The sequence below is a fragment of the Danio rerio genome, chromosome 7 (assembly GCF_049306965.1).
Source record: "Danio rerio strain Tuebingen ecotype United States chromosome 7, GRCz12tu, whole genome shotgun sequence".
Taxonomy (NCBI): Eukaryota; Metazoa; Chordata; class Actinopteri; order Cypriniformes; family Danionidae; genus Danio; species Danio rerio.
The window spans coordinates 42,734,896-42,751,494 of record NC_133182.1 but is presented as its reverse complement, the minus strand read 5'-3'; the positions used below and the strand labels follow the sequence as shown (position 1 = coordinate 42,751,494).

The following is a 16,599-nucleotide window of genomic DNA, read 5'->3' as shown; positions in this document are numbered from 1 at the left end:
GCTGACAGGAGTGGCACACAGTGTGGTCTTTTGCTGCCGCAGCCATTACGCCTCAAGGTTTGGCATGTTGTGGGTTCAGAGATGCTCTTCTGCACACCTCGGTTGTAACAAGTGGTTGTTTGACTTGCTATTTATTGCCTTTCTATCAGCTGGAACCAGTCTGGCCATTCTGTTTTAACCTCTGGCATCAACAAGGTATTTGCACCCACAGAACTGCTGCTCAATGAATATTTTCTCTTTTTTGGCCCATTCCTTATAAACCCTTGAGATGGTTGTGCATGAAAATCCCAGTAGATCTGCAATTTCTGAAATACACCAACCTGTCTGGCATCAACAGCCATACCACGTTCAGTCACTTAAATCACCTTCCTGCCTCATTTCGTCTTGACCATGTCTACATGCCTAAATGCTTTGAGTTGCTGCCATGTGATTGACTGATTCAAAATTTGCATTAACGAACATTTGGACAGGTGTATCTAATAAAGTGGCCGTTGAGTGTATATGTTTATCTTCAACTATGAATGTCAAACTTATAAATAAAAAGGACTAATTAAAATGACTGCTCGTTAAAGCAGGAATCCCCAATCCTGTTTCTGCAGATCTACCTTAGACAAAGTTTAGTTTTAACCCTGATCAAACACACCTGTGTGTAATTATCAAGAGCTTCTTCAGATCCTAATTAGTTAATCAAGTTGTGTTTGATTGTGCATTTCTGAGTGTACTTCACACAGGTGAGTGGGCTTGACAAACCACCTGTAGAAACACTCTTCTGTCTATGTGCAACGGACACTTTACTTAAACTTCATCTTACAAAGACCTTTTGCATGGAATAATCTACAAACAAATTTGCAGTTTAAAGAATTGATTTCACTAAATGCTTTTAAAAAGAGTATAAATGAGTTAGAAATTGAAACACAGGCTTGTAGATGATTTAATTAGTTTGTTTTTCAATGTTTGGTTCATGTTAACTCTTAATTGTTTTTTATTAGACTCAGGTGACTTGTATACTGCCTAATCTTGGCCAGGATGCTTTTAATCTCAATGTGTCTTTCCTGGTAAAATAAAGGTTATAATAATAATAATAATAATAATAATAATAATAATAATAATAATAACAAAAAGTTCACTTGTGAATGTAACACAAATCATGATGCCTCTTTAGCACAATATCTTGCAGTGCAAGACAGTACAGTACAGTTAACAGCACAGTCTGTCTTAGGTTATGTGTATAGTATAGTATATGTCAAGTTAGCGGTTAGTATAGTTATATTACCTTTTGGGTGTACTTGTTTTGTATACAGTAGGTTTGAAATATATCTTACAACCAGTGTTGTGTTCATATTTATGTTTGTTAACTTACAATGTAAAAAAGGTTTCACAAAATTACTTAATGTTGTCCCAACACAAATAGATCAAGTTAACTTAATAATTTTTTGTAATTTAAGTGGATTGAACATAAAACAACTGTGTTATCCTAAAAAAAACATTAAGGAATTGTTTTTTTTTAACTCATTTTAAATACGTAATTTGAATGAGCAGCAAAAGCCTTTTTTTGTTGATTATTTAGCACCCTTGTCCTGCGAGACATAACATATGCAGTAGAAAGACAATAAAGCTCAACCTGACTTGATCAGAGTTGGAGCTGAATTCTGCAGGAAGATAGATCTCTAGAAACAGGGTTCAAGACCCTTGCATTAAAGCATAGAAGAACCTCTCATTTGTATTACTTAGCGTTTTCATTAAGCTGGTGGTTACAAAACTCAGAACAACAGTGTTACCAGTTGGACCGAAACAGGAAGCTCAACTACTCTGCAAATGACCACAGCCGCTCCAGGCAGCTCGCCATGGGAACAATGTCAAAACCCTGATTGCTGCAACATCCAACTGTTAAACCACAGAAAAGCTCAACTGGCAGCCACTCAAAGGCAACACACAGACAGCCCTTTAAATAATGCCCAGGCAAGCACTACCCACTTTGTGAAGTGAGTTCACACATCTGTAGTCAAAACCAACACTTAACTGTGGTGTGTCACAGACATTGAGGCCACATCCCATGGCGTGAGTTTAACTAGCTAAACTGTCTATTATAAGTATAAAACCTATTTCAAAAATTTGAGTTTTGACATCAGTCACTTACCCTAATGCTGACTCAAACCCATAAGACTTAAATTCATATTCAAAACACAAATTGGTATTATTTTTTTATGAAATCTGAGAACTTTTGATCTCTCCATTGAAAAGCCATGCCATCAAAAAATTGCAGCTTCAAAACAATTACATATTAATCAATCAGATGAGTGGTTAAACTGACCAATTCTCATCTTCTGACAGCTTCATGTTTTGAAGAACATTAAAGAAGCTTTTCATTCACAAATAAACATTGGTGAACTAAAATCAACCTAAAAAGAAATGCATGCTGGACCAATAAGATTTGATCTGCGTTTAAGCTTTATGCAGCCAAAAAATAAAAATGTACTCGCTATTAAATAACCCTCAAGTGGTTTTAAATTAGTGGTTATACAGGTTTCTTTCTTTTGTTGAATACAATAGAGGACATCGTCAAGAAAGCTGGAATCCTGTAACCATTGATTTCCATATTAGAAAAAAAGAAATATTATACGGGAGTCAGTGGTTACAGGTTTTAAACATTCTTCAAAGTGTCATCTTTTGTTTTTAACAGAAGAAAGAAACTCAAGCAGGTTTGAAACAAGTAAAGGGCGAGTAAATGATGACAGAATTATTAGTTTTGGATGAACTATCCCTTTAAGTAAGTACTGTTGACTTGTTTTCATTGTTGGCTTACATAATTACATGCTTAGATATGGAGCTAATAATAAGCCAAAACAATCTGAATCTGTATAATTTTCCTCTGAGTTGTTAACAATTGTAATTTAATAAAACTGAATATTATATGCTATTAAAAATGTTTTAAATTTGAATTTCTTAACTTGAATTTTATTTTTTTTTAACTCACCTACTCTTTCCTGTTGATAACCCTTGACATACTTTTTTTACAAACCCAATATCTGTAGTCTATTAATTCAGAACCCAACAAAATCTGAAGTTGGAAAATATGTCTAATAATCTGACTTAAAAAAAAAATAAAAATCAGTTGTCTTAAATTTCAGATATTCAATATTCAAGTTAAGAAATTTTAATTCAAGTTAAGAAATTCAAATTCAAAACATTTTTTAATGGCATATAATATTTAGTTTTAGAATTGTTAATTATTCAAATGAATACAATTCAAATTCAGATTGTTTTGGCATATTAACTTAATGTTTTTTTTTTACTTTTAATGGAAAAAACTTTATCAATTAAAACTTCAAGGTTTAATTACAAACATGCTTATTTGTGTTTGGAACATGAACAAAAGCTTGAAGATTAGAAGTGTGATTAAATGATGACAAAAAATCACTTCTGGATGAACTAATCTTTTAATGAAAAACTTTACTTGAAGCGATTAAAAAAAAAATCAACTAAATAAATTACAAAGACACTTTAACAATTGGCAAGGCAAGTAAAAATCCAAACTATAGGCCTGACTGGCCAGCTGAAAAAAAAAAAGAAAACTCTATACTGCTGAGCCCTGACACAGTGAGTGGGTCCATAACAAAGCCTCACACCAGTACAGAGCTCTTTTTGAGATTTACTATTAACCCCAGAACAGTAAAGAAAACCCAGTGTAGCTTGAAAGTGTGGAGAGAGCTGGAAAGAGTGTGAAAAGTAGAACTTGGGGTGTGTGTGTGCAATTCCTCTGAAAAGCAAATCTGAGGTCAGGTATAGTGGAAGTCAATCAAATCAAAATAATATGAACAATATTATACGATCGGAAATGCTGCTAAATTAGCATCAAAGACATCAGATCTGCAGGCTGCTACATAAGGGCAAAAATTATTAACAGAAGGAAAATAAAGTCTTGAATCATGCAACTGCTCATCAGTGGTGAATAAAGAATCTTTAGCATGGGTTTTTGAGTTAGTAAAAAGACAAATTTAATGAACTGCTGCACTCTGGCCTGTGTTGTGATGCTGTTACCCACCTTATCAGACTGCCGCATGTAGCAGTACATAATCCCTCGCATACATTTGATAGCAGAGTGTTCCAGTTCATGAGTGCGGCCCATGTCATCATCGATGCGCCTGTGTGACAAACAAAGTCAAGTCAAGTTGTGCCATCTTTATTTTGATTGTTGTTTTTACAATGTGGATTGAGTAAATGCAGCTTTATAGTTGAAAAAAGGAGCAAAAAGCAATAACAATACGTCAGATTGTGGAACATCTCAGAATATCAGTAAGGAAACACCTGCATAAGATCCTGATAAACATTTTTCATATTGAACATACTATTATTGTATATATTTTGGATACCTGAACACCTTTTATTTTTATACTTTAATTTTTTTAACTTTTTGAATTCACATTGAAACAGCACTCTACAATAACATATAGATATGTATATAACACATGTAATACATAATGCCAATTGACATATTTATTAATATATAATCAATTATAAAGAGAAAAAAAATGTAAAAAAATCTAAATAACATTTCATAATCTATACATAAAGGCAGAAATTATTCATTCATTTATTTTATTTTCGGCTTAGTCCTTTTATTAATCTGGGGTCGCCACAGCGGAATGAACCACCAACTTATCCAGCATATGTTTTGCGCAGCGGATGCCCTTCCAGCAGCAACCCATCACTGGGAAACCCATACACACTCATTTGCACACATACATACACTATGGACAATTTTGGCTTACCCAATTCACCTGTACCGCATGTCTTTGGACTTGTGGGGGAAACCGGAGCACCCGGAGGAAACACATGCGAATGCAGGGAGAACATGCAAACTCCACACAGAAATGCCAACTGACCCGGCCAAGTCTCGAACCAGTGACCTTCTTGCTGTGAGGTGACAGCACTACCTACTGCGCCTCTGCTCTCATAATGAATTCAAACAATAGTCAGTAATTAAAAGATGTTTAGTTTTCCAATGCTAAAGTTCCAAAATTAAACTTTAATAAATAAATAAATTACTTTTCATGTTGTGCTACCACATCAAGTTCAGTGTTGACTGTCCTGTCTCTACGGATTTGGTAAGTGCAAAGTTAGTTAGTATCGTCAGCAGTACTCTTTCAGTTATTAAAGACATACCTTAGTCAAAATGATTTAGTTACTAAGTTTACAGTACGGTAATATCACTACAAAACAAAATCCTTTGTAAATGCTGCTCTCCGAATGTAAACACCTTAATTTAAACAATAACTGTTGTGTACACACATTTTGTGACAGGACAGTCTATACAAACATGGCTTTCTGACGCTACCTACGGAGTGCATCTAAGTTACAGAAATTGCTAGAAAGTTAGAAATGCTGAGCATTTTTTTTTTCTCACATACGGCGTGTGGTATCAAAAATTCCATTATAACTACACTCTTCCAGCATTTCCTCATATTCAACATCTCGTTTGTCACGGGGGCATGCATGAAATGTTCCTAAATAAAAGTGAAAGTGCCAAACTGCAGTTAAAGTCAACAAATTAAGAATTTGGCAAATAATTCAATTACTAATGTTCATGTAAACATAGTCACTGTCTTTCTCCCCTGAGTCTGTGTGTTGTTTTGCCTCTGTGAAAATGAGCGCGTGCTTGAATGGAAAACTCCCATTTTTATGCAAAGTCTTCCCTCTTTCGCAACTCGACACTCTTAGCTAAATCTAAACTAACCTAAACAGAGCTTGACTCACCCACTTTCCTGACTTTTTTCAAACTAGAGATAAGAAAACACCCTGCTGAGACAGAGGGGCTTCATAGCCCTTTAAGAACCATATGACATTTTTCCTGCAACTCTCAACCAACATCTCTGTAAAAGAATGCAGTATTTTTTATATTGAACATATTAAATCTGCAATACGCCTTCACCATACAGCTAGACAACTGTTCAAACGATTACAGCAATAAAATAAGCAAACACACATAAGAAAGCTGATGTGCACACACATGCACACCGCCCACATGTACTCCTACAGAGACAAATAGAGAGTAAGTAATGGGTTCAGGCTTTGCTGTCAGATTGGAATCATCTTAATTAAACTCCTCTGACAATGCTAATATGCAGAGGTGAAGACTGATGACTAGGTCTGTCTCTGATATACGCCTGCTCTCTATTTTTATCTTCGCATTTGTCCTCTAGAGGAACAACCCTCACCAGGAGCAGCGAGGAAGAGAGTAGAAGAAAAAAAACACTTTGTTGTTGCATGAGTTCAATGGAAGCTGCCTTTCTTTGGTGCCCTCCTAAAAATCTTGTAACCTTGACCCAGGCCTCCAGAGTGCTGGCGACCTGCTTTAGAAAGAAGTGAGGTGTGTGTATGTTTGCGCATGTCTTATATATTTATCTGTTACACCAATAAAATATACACCAATATAAAATATATAGGACTAATTATTTTGTTGTAGATTTACTTGAAAGGGTGTTCATAAGACCGTCATGAAACCTTTATAATCATTACACTACACATGCCATGTCATGTGAATGAGATTTTATGCATGCTTATGACAACTGCTACAGTAAAATAGAGAAGGAATCGATAAAACATCTGTTTTATACATGTGCATTCATACCACATACACAGTTGAAGTCAGAATTATTAGCCCCCCTGAATTATCTGCCCCCGTTTATTTTTTCCCCCAATTACTGTTTAACGGAGAGAAGATTTTTTTCAACACATTTCTAAACATAATAGTTTTAATAACTCATTTCTAATGACTTATTTATTTTATCTTTGCCATGATCACAGTAAATATTATTTTACTAGATATTTTTCAAGATACTTCTATACAGCTTAAAGTGACATTTAAGGGCTTAATTTAATGATTGTTTGTTCTGTAGACTATCGAAAAAAAATGTAGCTTAAAGGGGCTGATAATTTTGTCCCAAAAATGTTTTTTTTTAATTAAAAACTGCTTTTATTCTAGTCAAAATAAAACAAATAAGACTTCCTCCAGAAGAAATATTATCAGACATACTGTGAAAAGTTCTTTGGTCTGTTTAACATAATTTTGGAAATATTAAAAAAATAATAATAAATAAAAGGGGGGCTAATAATTCTGAATTCAACTCTATACCATATGGTTTAATGTTAAATATTTTATATTTAAACTTACAAAAAAAATAAAATAAAAAAAAATAAAAAAATAATATATATATATATATATATATATATATATATATATATATATATATATATATACACACATATATATATATATATATATATATATATATATATATATATATATATATATATATATATATATATATATATATATATATATATATATATATACACACACATATATATATATATATATATATATATATATATATATATATATATATATATATATATATATATATATATATATATATATATATATATATATATATATATATATAATGATAAAACGTTGGAGCAAATGTTGTTTATCAATTTAACTATTTATGGGAAATTTGTACACAAATAAAAATGGTAAAATGATAAACATTTTTTTGTTTAAAATTTATGTTAATCATTATATCTCTAAAAGACTTTAGAAATAAAAATGCTATAAAAATGTATGCAATTTTGTAATCATTTTCTTATGCAGACTTCTTGTAATTTATATATGCCCTGTAATTTTATTTATTTTTTCATTTTATTCTCTATTAATTTGTTCCGTAGATGTGAAAAAAGTGCAAGTACTGTATTTCTCAATTCTATTGTTCTTGTTATGCAATAAACAAATGACAACTGTTATTAAGTAGGGGAGTCACAGTGGCACGGTGGTTAGCACGATCGCCTCAAAGAAGGAAGGTCGCTGGTTCGAGCCTCGGCTGGGTCAGTTGGCATTTCTGTGTGGAGTTTGCATGTTCTCCCCGTGTTCGAGTGGGTTTTCTTCAGGTGCTCTGGTTTCCCCTCAAGTCCAAAGACATGCACTATAGGTGAACTGAATAAGCTAAATTATCCATAGTGTATGTGTGTGAATGAGTATGTATGGATGTTTCCTATTGATGGGTTGCAGCTGGAAAGGCATCCGCTGCATAAAATATATGCTGGATAAGTTGGCAGTTCATTCCGCTGTAGCAATCTCAGATTAATAAAGAGACTAAGCCGAAAAGAGTATGTATGAATGAATGAATGTTATTAAGTGTCATTCACCCAGTTATATTATTTTAAACACAAAGATGACATTGTTTATTATGATAATTTGACAAATAAATCACAACCTGTCTTCATCTTTGTCATTGCCAACTTGACATTACACAGACAACAGAAATTGTCAAAGATCTGTCATAAACATGTTTGTTATGATGCATTATAATTGTGCCTCATGACATTGTGTTTGTCTGATCACATTTTAAGTGGAATAAACTGAATTTGTCATTAGAATATGTCATTAAAGGTGTTATTACTCTGTCAAATAGTCGTAAGCATCGTGATTAACATTTAATTACATTTTAATGACAAATTTAGCTTGTATCACTCTAGTTGAGGTCAAAAAAGTATTAACGTCAGTGTTATAAAATTCAATACATATTTACAACGGCTTTATGACAATCATGTTTATGACAGATTTTTATGACAAGTTTTGTTGTGTTGGTAATGTTAAGTTGTAACAACAAAGACAAAAACAGGTTTCGATGTATTTGTTCATGTCAAGTCGTCATAACAAACAATAGGTGCATCTCAAATAGCATACTTCTGCACTATTCTATGCCATTTAGTAGTATAAATAGTTTAAGTAGTGCATTCACACTGAAATTTTAAAAAGAATAAGTGCACATTAAATTCCCGGATGATGCACTTATTCAACTTATAAAGTGAAGTGTGGAATGTTGGAAACTCAACGATTGCAATAAATTACTTTATTTATTTTGGATTTTGAAAGAAAAGTTTTTCTATGAGAGTGATTATCTCCCGATGGTGAATGCAGTTATACTCGTGACAGGTAATATTTGGTAGTTTGGTCATTTATTTAGCTAATTTAGCCACCGTCAAACATAATCTGGAAAATGGTTTGAATTTCCGTTTAGTAAAAAAAATGTTAGTGTTCCATTTGGGACAACACTACATTCATATATTATGCTGTTAAGTGTGTAAGTGCGTAAGATGCATAGTGCATTGTGTATACTGTGCCATTTGGGATTCCTTTTGGCATTTAAAATGTCATAACGGAGTAAATGACACTTAATGACAGTTGTTATAGAACCTCATTCACATTCATGACATGTGTCATGTCCTGATTACAAAGATTTAACGATAGTCTTATAAACACCCCTTTAAGTAAAGTGTCACCTTCTTTTCTACCCTTAAAAAGCATTGTTTTCTAGCAGTTTATTTGCACTCAAAAAGAACTGCAACTCTGCATTCTGTTTACTGCCTCAAATCAATTGGAATTTCAAATGCATTCGGAATTCAAATGTTTGCTATTATGAATGTTAAACATGCAGTTACAGATAAATGAATAAATTAGGAAAATAAGCATACCAAACTATGAGTATGTGTTTGGTTGTTTCTCAGCCAGTTTCAATTCAATTCTTATGAAACAGAACACAATACCAAAAACTGATGCTGACTAGCCAAGGCCATACATCAAAACCTTAAGCATTTACGGTGTTGTCACATTTATTTGTCCGTATCATTACATTCTTTTATAATAGTATTTTAGTATTAATATTGAAATAGTTTTGGAATGACATTAAGCTGGACAAAAAGACAAATCTTATTTTAAATGAAAGAAAAAAGGTGGTGCAAAGCAGTATAGAATGCTGAAAGTAAGCATCATGAGATAGGCAAGTACATTTTAAGAAGAAAAATTATGCCTAAAACATAATCAAATCATTAAAGCAGCTAAAGAGCAAAAAGACAAATGTTCTACAACACCTCCAGCTAAAGAGCGAGCAATCTGGTGTTTGGTCACAGCATCTTGGATTGAAAGTGACTTTGGACAATCCCCTAAGAGGAACCTGGGCTTTAGCTCCAATATCTTGTTCAAGGGCATAAAGGGCATAGATTATCAATTCCCTCTTGCAGTTTGAACCTATGACCTTTAAGCTGTCAAGGTATCCGGTACATCCCTGGACATTAAGTTCAGTCTAATTTTGTCCTAGCTGAACTTTGGAAGCTGCAGTGTGAAAGCAGTGCTTAATGCGCTGGAAAAAAATGTATCTGTAGAAGTGGGTACAGGGAATATACTGAATTTACCTCAATGCGATTAATACAAGCACTGATAGACATTTATTAATGCAAGAGGGGAATACCTATATTTTAAAAAATATATATATATTTTAAAGTAAAAACAATATTATAATTTAATTTTGTATTTAAATGACATGATTGCAATGCAGCCATTTCTCCGATTTTCACTTGACTTATTCTCATTTACCGATTTGGTGCTCATTATTAAACATTTCTTATTGTCAGTCGTTGTGCTGCTTACCACAATCCTCTTCTTCAAGCCAAATGATTACCATAAAGCCTGTTCACACCAAGAGTGACTCAACAAACCAGTGTGATTAAATGTTCACATGCTTTTTGTGCAAAATACAAGCCATCTGACAAAACAGATTTTTCTTGCTCACTAATACAGCTCACAATACAGCTAACAGATGCTTTACTTTGCTTTACAATAGCTTTTTCAGCTTTTTGTCATTGGCTGTTAGATTCTTTTGGTATATACAGCATTGAATTCAGGGCATCTAGTGCTGTTAGTAAAGTGCATGCGTTTTATCTGTAATATTTTTTATCATAAAGAGATAGTTAACATACATCTGAAAATGCTGTAGTCTTTTACTCAAACCTGCTTAAAATTCTTTTTTCTGTTAAGACCAAGCAGATATTTAGAAGAATGTTTATGACTTCTGTTTGTTTACTGACTTCCATATGAGTGTGTGTGTTTAATCATGTTCAAAATAAGTTTGTATTTGCATAATGTGAGTATATACATCAGTGCTTTCCACACATAGACTGTACTTGGGTGGTCCGCCCAGGGGTGCGTTTACCAAACATTGATAAAACCATCATAGAACCATACATTGTTTGGGAAAAGAATGTGGTGATGAGTTTTTCCCAAAATTGTAGCTGCTTTGTTGCAGATTCATCATTAAAACCAAGTTGGTTTTAATGTAATATGTCCACATTGATGCTCTAAACAAGGTAGAGTAGAGAAAAAAACCCAAAATAATTATTTTTTTTTTTTTGTTAAACACGCACATGCATTAAAAAAAATATCCAATATTAGTATTGATAAAAAAAAAAATGACCTGGTTTTCCATTAATTGTAATAAATCTAAATGGCACATATAGGGCCAATGTTTTCTTTACAAATACTATTGAGAATTTGCCATTTTCTATTCTAAAACATTGTTTATTGATTTTTTTAAAAGTCTACTTTTACAATGTGACACTATAGCTTTCATCGTGAGCCATGGCTGCTTTCAAAATGGCACAATTGTTTTGAAAGTGCACTGCGAAGGGAACGCAACTGTCAATAGGAAGATCGCTAAAACTGTACTGTAAAAATACTTTAAAAAGCAAATTACGCCAGCGCCAAGTGATTAGTGCGTATACACATAGCACTGAGGTGCTCAAGGCAACCCAAGTTCAACTCCCAGCTCGAGGTCCTTTGCCGACCCTTCTCCCATCTCTGCTCCCCATACAATAAAGGTGATAAACCCCTAAAAAATTATTATTAAAAAAAGCAAACTACACCTAAGAGAGATGACTTTAATGTTGTTGTTTTTTTAATAATTCCAAGTTTAAATGTTGGAACATTCTAAATTAATAGGGCTTAGACCGGGAATAGAACGCAACCAGGAACTATGCTTCTAACTACAGCTCTACAGGTGTAGTTGCAAACGTACAAGTTTGCCGCGCAGTTTGAGAATGTTGAATGATGGATTTTGGAAAAAGTCAATGAACTATGTTTGTAACGACGAAACTTGCGACCTTACTTGGCTAATGATATTTTTTGGCAACGCAACCCAGGTATATTAATGGCTGCCCAAGTATATTTAGTGACACTTTTCTTTACTTTTATTATCATCATTATTTTACACTTTTTTATATCTGCCCAATATAACCAAACATCCACGATCGATCAAGTTTTGAAAAATCTCTCATTTACCCATTCCATTCAGTGCCTGCAAGACCTGTCAACACTCCCACAGACAATCTCACATGCTCTGCAGACCCATAGAGATGTGCGTTTTGGGCATTTAAAAATTTTGTCTGGCCAGGTTTTTCTAAGAGTTTAGCTTCAACCCTGATCAAACCCACCTGAACCTGCTAATCAAGCTCTCAGTAGATATACTAAAAACTTCCTGCAGGTGTTTTGAGGCAAGTTGGAGCAAAACTCAGCAGGACACCGGCCCTCCAGGACCCAGCTTGGACATGCCTGTTCTAGATTGTCTGGGATTTGACATTGGCTTTCGCTCTCTGTAGCTGCTAATCAAATGCGTTTTTGCAGGAGAGCAAGAGAAATATTAAATAATTTATTCTTTAATCTAAACAACTCCAAAACTTTTTACTAAATACTCGAAGAACAAAATGACTGGTCTAAACTGGCTGCAAAATATATGTACACCATCAGTAAATCATTTGCATTTAACATTATCTAAAATGTTTTAGCACTCAAGTTTGCTTTGAACTTGAAAAAGATGCAGATTTTACGTGTCAGTGGGTGTATATATATATATATATATATATATATATATATATATATATATATATATATATATATATAGTGTTCATTTATATATGCAGCACTATATGTCTATGTCCATTCATTTTTATCTAATAGCACTAGGAATAGACCAATGATATTAACAAGACAGCTCATAATGATAATGGGTTTATGGATTTTGATTCATTAGTGAGTATGGCATGGTTGTAAATGGGAGCACTGGAAAAGTGCCAGTTTCTCCAACACATTCATTTACATTTAACAATCGAAGCACAATTTAAGATCTGCACAGATCAATGTGACCCCATATTTTATGAAAATGTATTTCCAAGTACAGTACCAATCAGTATCTGACCTGTATGCCAATGCCAGTGCCCAGATGCTGGCAGCGCAGTAGAGCGAGTCTCTGACTTTAGCCTCCTTACAGGTGGAGCAGGTCTTCACCGGGAACAGGCCAGTGGTAGGGCTCTGGTAATTCAATATGGTGCTCTTGACTACAAAAAATAAAAAAAGGATGGGGATCAAAAACAGATTAAAAGGCATATTTATTTAACAGCCCAGAAAAAACCCAAATTACCAAAACAAATTACATTCATGATTTACTAAATGCAAAGTTCCATCTTTGTAATAAGTACATATAAAGCAAAGAAAAAACATAGCGACTGGTGAGGTTAAGATATTCCATAAAACACCTTATAGGCTAGGGGTCTTTATTATTTTTCCGCTTAAGATCCTTATTTTTCCCTTTTAAATTTAAAGGTGTTGCATAAAATAATAAATTAGTTTTAATTTAATAAGTGAAATTTCTTTGCTGCGCCCTACTTGGTGTTTCGATAATGCATAATAATCTTTGCACCACATTAAAAGACACAGCAGCCAGTGACTCTCAGTTTTTGACACATTTAAAGGGTGTGTTTGTGCATGAAACGTGTGTGTTTAGACGCATGTATTTGTGTGTGAGAGACCGAGCGAAATAGCGCTCGATTCACAGCTATGTCTTGCTGCAAGAGGCTGAGTTTCTTTCTTTATTTTGAAGGTCATGAATACATATTTGTATTCACATATGAATACTACGGAAAGACATAAAACTTTACAAATTACGTGTCCACTTTTGAAGGCTCATCTCAATTTCATAGATCTAGATAAAATAGCCTAAACTATATTGAAATAATAAAAGAATTACAAATATTGGATATAATAAAAATAAAGAAATATATAAAAAAACAAAAGCCATAACAATTTAGGTATATACAGTATAATATAAATAAATTAAACTTATCTGAAAAAAGATTTTAGATATTTTCTAAAAACAATAAGAAACAGATGAGTTTTGAAATATATTTTATAAATATATTTGAAATAATATATATGAAATATATATATATATACCTTTACCGTTCTTTTCTTTTCTGTCATCCAGTCCTGCAGCACTGCTTTGAAATAATATATATGAAATATATATATATATACCTATACCTTTCTTTTCTTTTCTGTCATCCAGTCCTGCAGCACTGCTTTACAAACAGATTGGGAAAAACTGCATGCAAAAAAGTGTTCTACATATGTCCTAAAAACAGGTGTTTGTTTTTATATGTGGTAAAATTAAAAAATTACATTTTAAATGTAGAGCTTTATTAGAAGGATTTTTAATATTTTAAATTGTAGTTTTTTTGCTAAGAGTTACCCTTTTTGAGGCAAAATTTATAGGTCAGAGAGTATTTAAATAATGGCAAGTATCATAAATAATAAAACATGAACAACTAACATTAGCTGTAGTCAGTTTAATGGTATTTGTCTCAATATCTAACACCCTAAAAAACATCTTTTTTTGCACTTGATATGGCTGTGGGAAGGAGGCACCGCAGAAAACATGTAGTCAAAGTTAGAATGAGTAAAAAATATTATTTGCTTGCGTTCATTTATTTAGAATGCCAGAAATGTTGTTATCCTAGCATACTGATATTGAAGGCAATATTATTTTTCTTTTAGAAGACTCTTATGGCAATGAGCTGCTGTTTCTTTAATTTTCTCCCCATCAGTAGACCCCTTGTAGACCATTCCTCTACCATCTGTGCTTTTACTGGATTGTGTTCTTGTGTTTATTGAAAATATTTTGCACATTTGGCCAATAGTCTTCAAAGGCAGTGACACAACATGGCAATGGCTGGCTGTTGGCCAGCATCACATCATTGGTAAGCATCTGCTGGGCAATTTTTTTGCAGTGTGTTCCTGCATGCGTGGGCAGTTTGCCAAATGCGCATGTTGAATCTGCAATGGTGCTTTTGGTGAGAGAGTTCATGCCAACTGGATGTTCAGATAATCAAATGAGTCCCAGTAACAGAATAAAAGCAAACAAGTGAGATTTTAAAAACAATAATAGGCTTGCATTATAAAAAGTGACCCAATATCAAATGTGCTGTATGTTAGTTTTTGACTTTTCTAAAGCATAAAAATACCATAATATGTTTGCAGAAATTTAAGAAACATGCTAATGCAAAACGACTGTCTTTGTTTTGGTCATTTAACCCACCCAATGCCAGTTTAGCCAATTATATTTCAGCACCCCGGGTTGCCTTGGTGGAAAACAGCATATTTCATTATTTCAGTCAGAAAGACTTTCAAAGTGTGCGTCCATGACCAAAATGCAACCTCTGGTAGACAGTAGCAGACTCCGAAATGAGACGAAGATTTAAGGTTCCACATAAGGTTATTAATTAACAAATAATGTTAATATTATAAACGTAAACATTACATGAGCAGATTACATTGTAATCCCGTGTCCTAACAACACGTTAAGTGACAAGATTTGTGATGAGCAATTTGGCTGTTTGCACCAGACGGAACACAAAAGACATTTAAATACAGCCATTAAAAAAGCACAGAATTTATGTACAATAACTGCATTTCAACAAAATGGTAATGTTTATAATATAATACATATTAAACCAATTAAATATACATGCTGAATCACTGATATGTGTTGATTTACACCTACAGTTCTAAATACTTCACAGTTCTAACATTTAATTTCAAACTGTTTTTTTTTTAAGATCTGAGGTAAACCATCTGCTGCTGCTTTCAGTAGTATGGCGATTAATGTCATGTAAAATGGCATTCACACACATTAACTCACATTGTTAGCATTTGAAATTGAATATTGCACATGAGGTGTACCTGAGGTGATCATTGTCAGTTTACTGTTGTTCAGCTGCAAAAAATAGAAGCTGTTTCTAATATGTAAATTTCAGGTGTCGGATTGGACAAAAACTCTTTTTAATATGGAAAATATTCCTTCTATCGCTTGCATTTGCTTTCATTCAGAACATGATTTAAATCAGCCTTAAATCACCCTTTAGGCTTGACAATCAGGCACATTGCTGTTGGTGTCATCAATCTGGCAACCTGTGCTTGCGCTTGTTTTGAACCAAATGTGCAATACCTATTTCAACAACTGGGCACAAGATGAAATACTGCACCTTTAAGATTTATAACATATTAATAGGTAAGGAAATACTGCCTCGTTAAGGATCGAATGTTTGCCTTTATGTATGACTTGTTCGATAAGGGAAACCGAAGTTAATATCTTATATCTGCTGATACAGACATTGATCCAAAACACTGTTTGTAGTTTCCTCTAATGAGCAGAAACCCGTACGATGCCTTCCTAGACTGTTTGCTAATCTCTGTACACCCTATCACACCTGCTATACTTGTTTTCTGACATTAAAATGGCACTGCATGTTTAATTAATCAAGCTAATTAAATATCATTGCTGTATTATACACCAGAAAAAAGTACAAAAAGGGCACCACGCATGTATCAGTCAACTGTTATGCTCTTCTCTCCTTCTCCACTGTGATTTCTCTTTA

General features: G+C 33.4%; 1 protein-coding gene across 4 annotated transcripts in view; it reads right to left on the bottom strand.

Annotated features, from left to right (window-relative positions):
* The window catches only part of phkb (phosphorylase kinase, beta), a 138,634-nt gene that overhangs the window by 111,220 nt on the left and 10,815 nt on the right, over positions 1–16,599 (bottom strand). For all 4 annotated transcript variants that reach the window (XM_073908869.1, XM_693105.10, XM_005166403.6 and 1 more), the window contains 2 exons: positions 13,086–13,224; positions 4,043–4,142 (listed from right to left, as the gene is read on the bottom strand). In XM_073908869.1, coding sequence (XP_073764970.1) covers positions 4,043–4,142; positions 13,086–13,224 — 239 coding nt within the window. The remainder of the gene's footprint in view (positions 1–4,042; positions 4,143–13,085; positions 13,225–16,599) is intronic.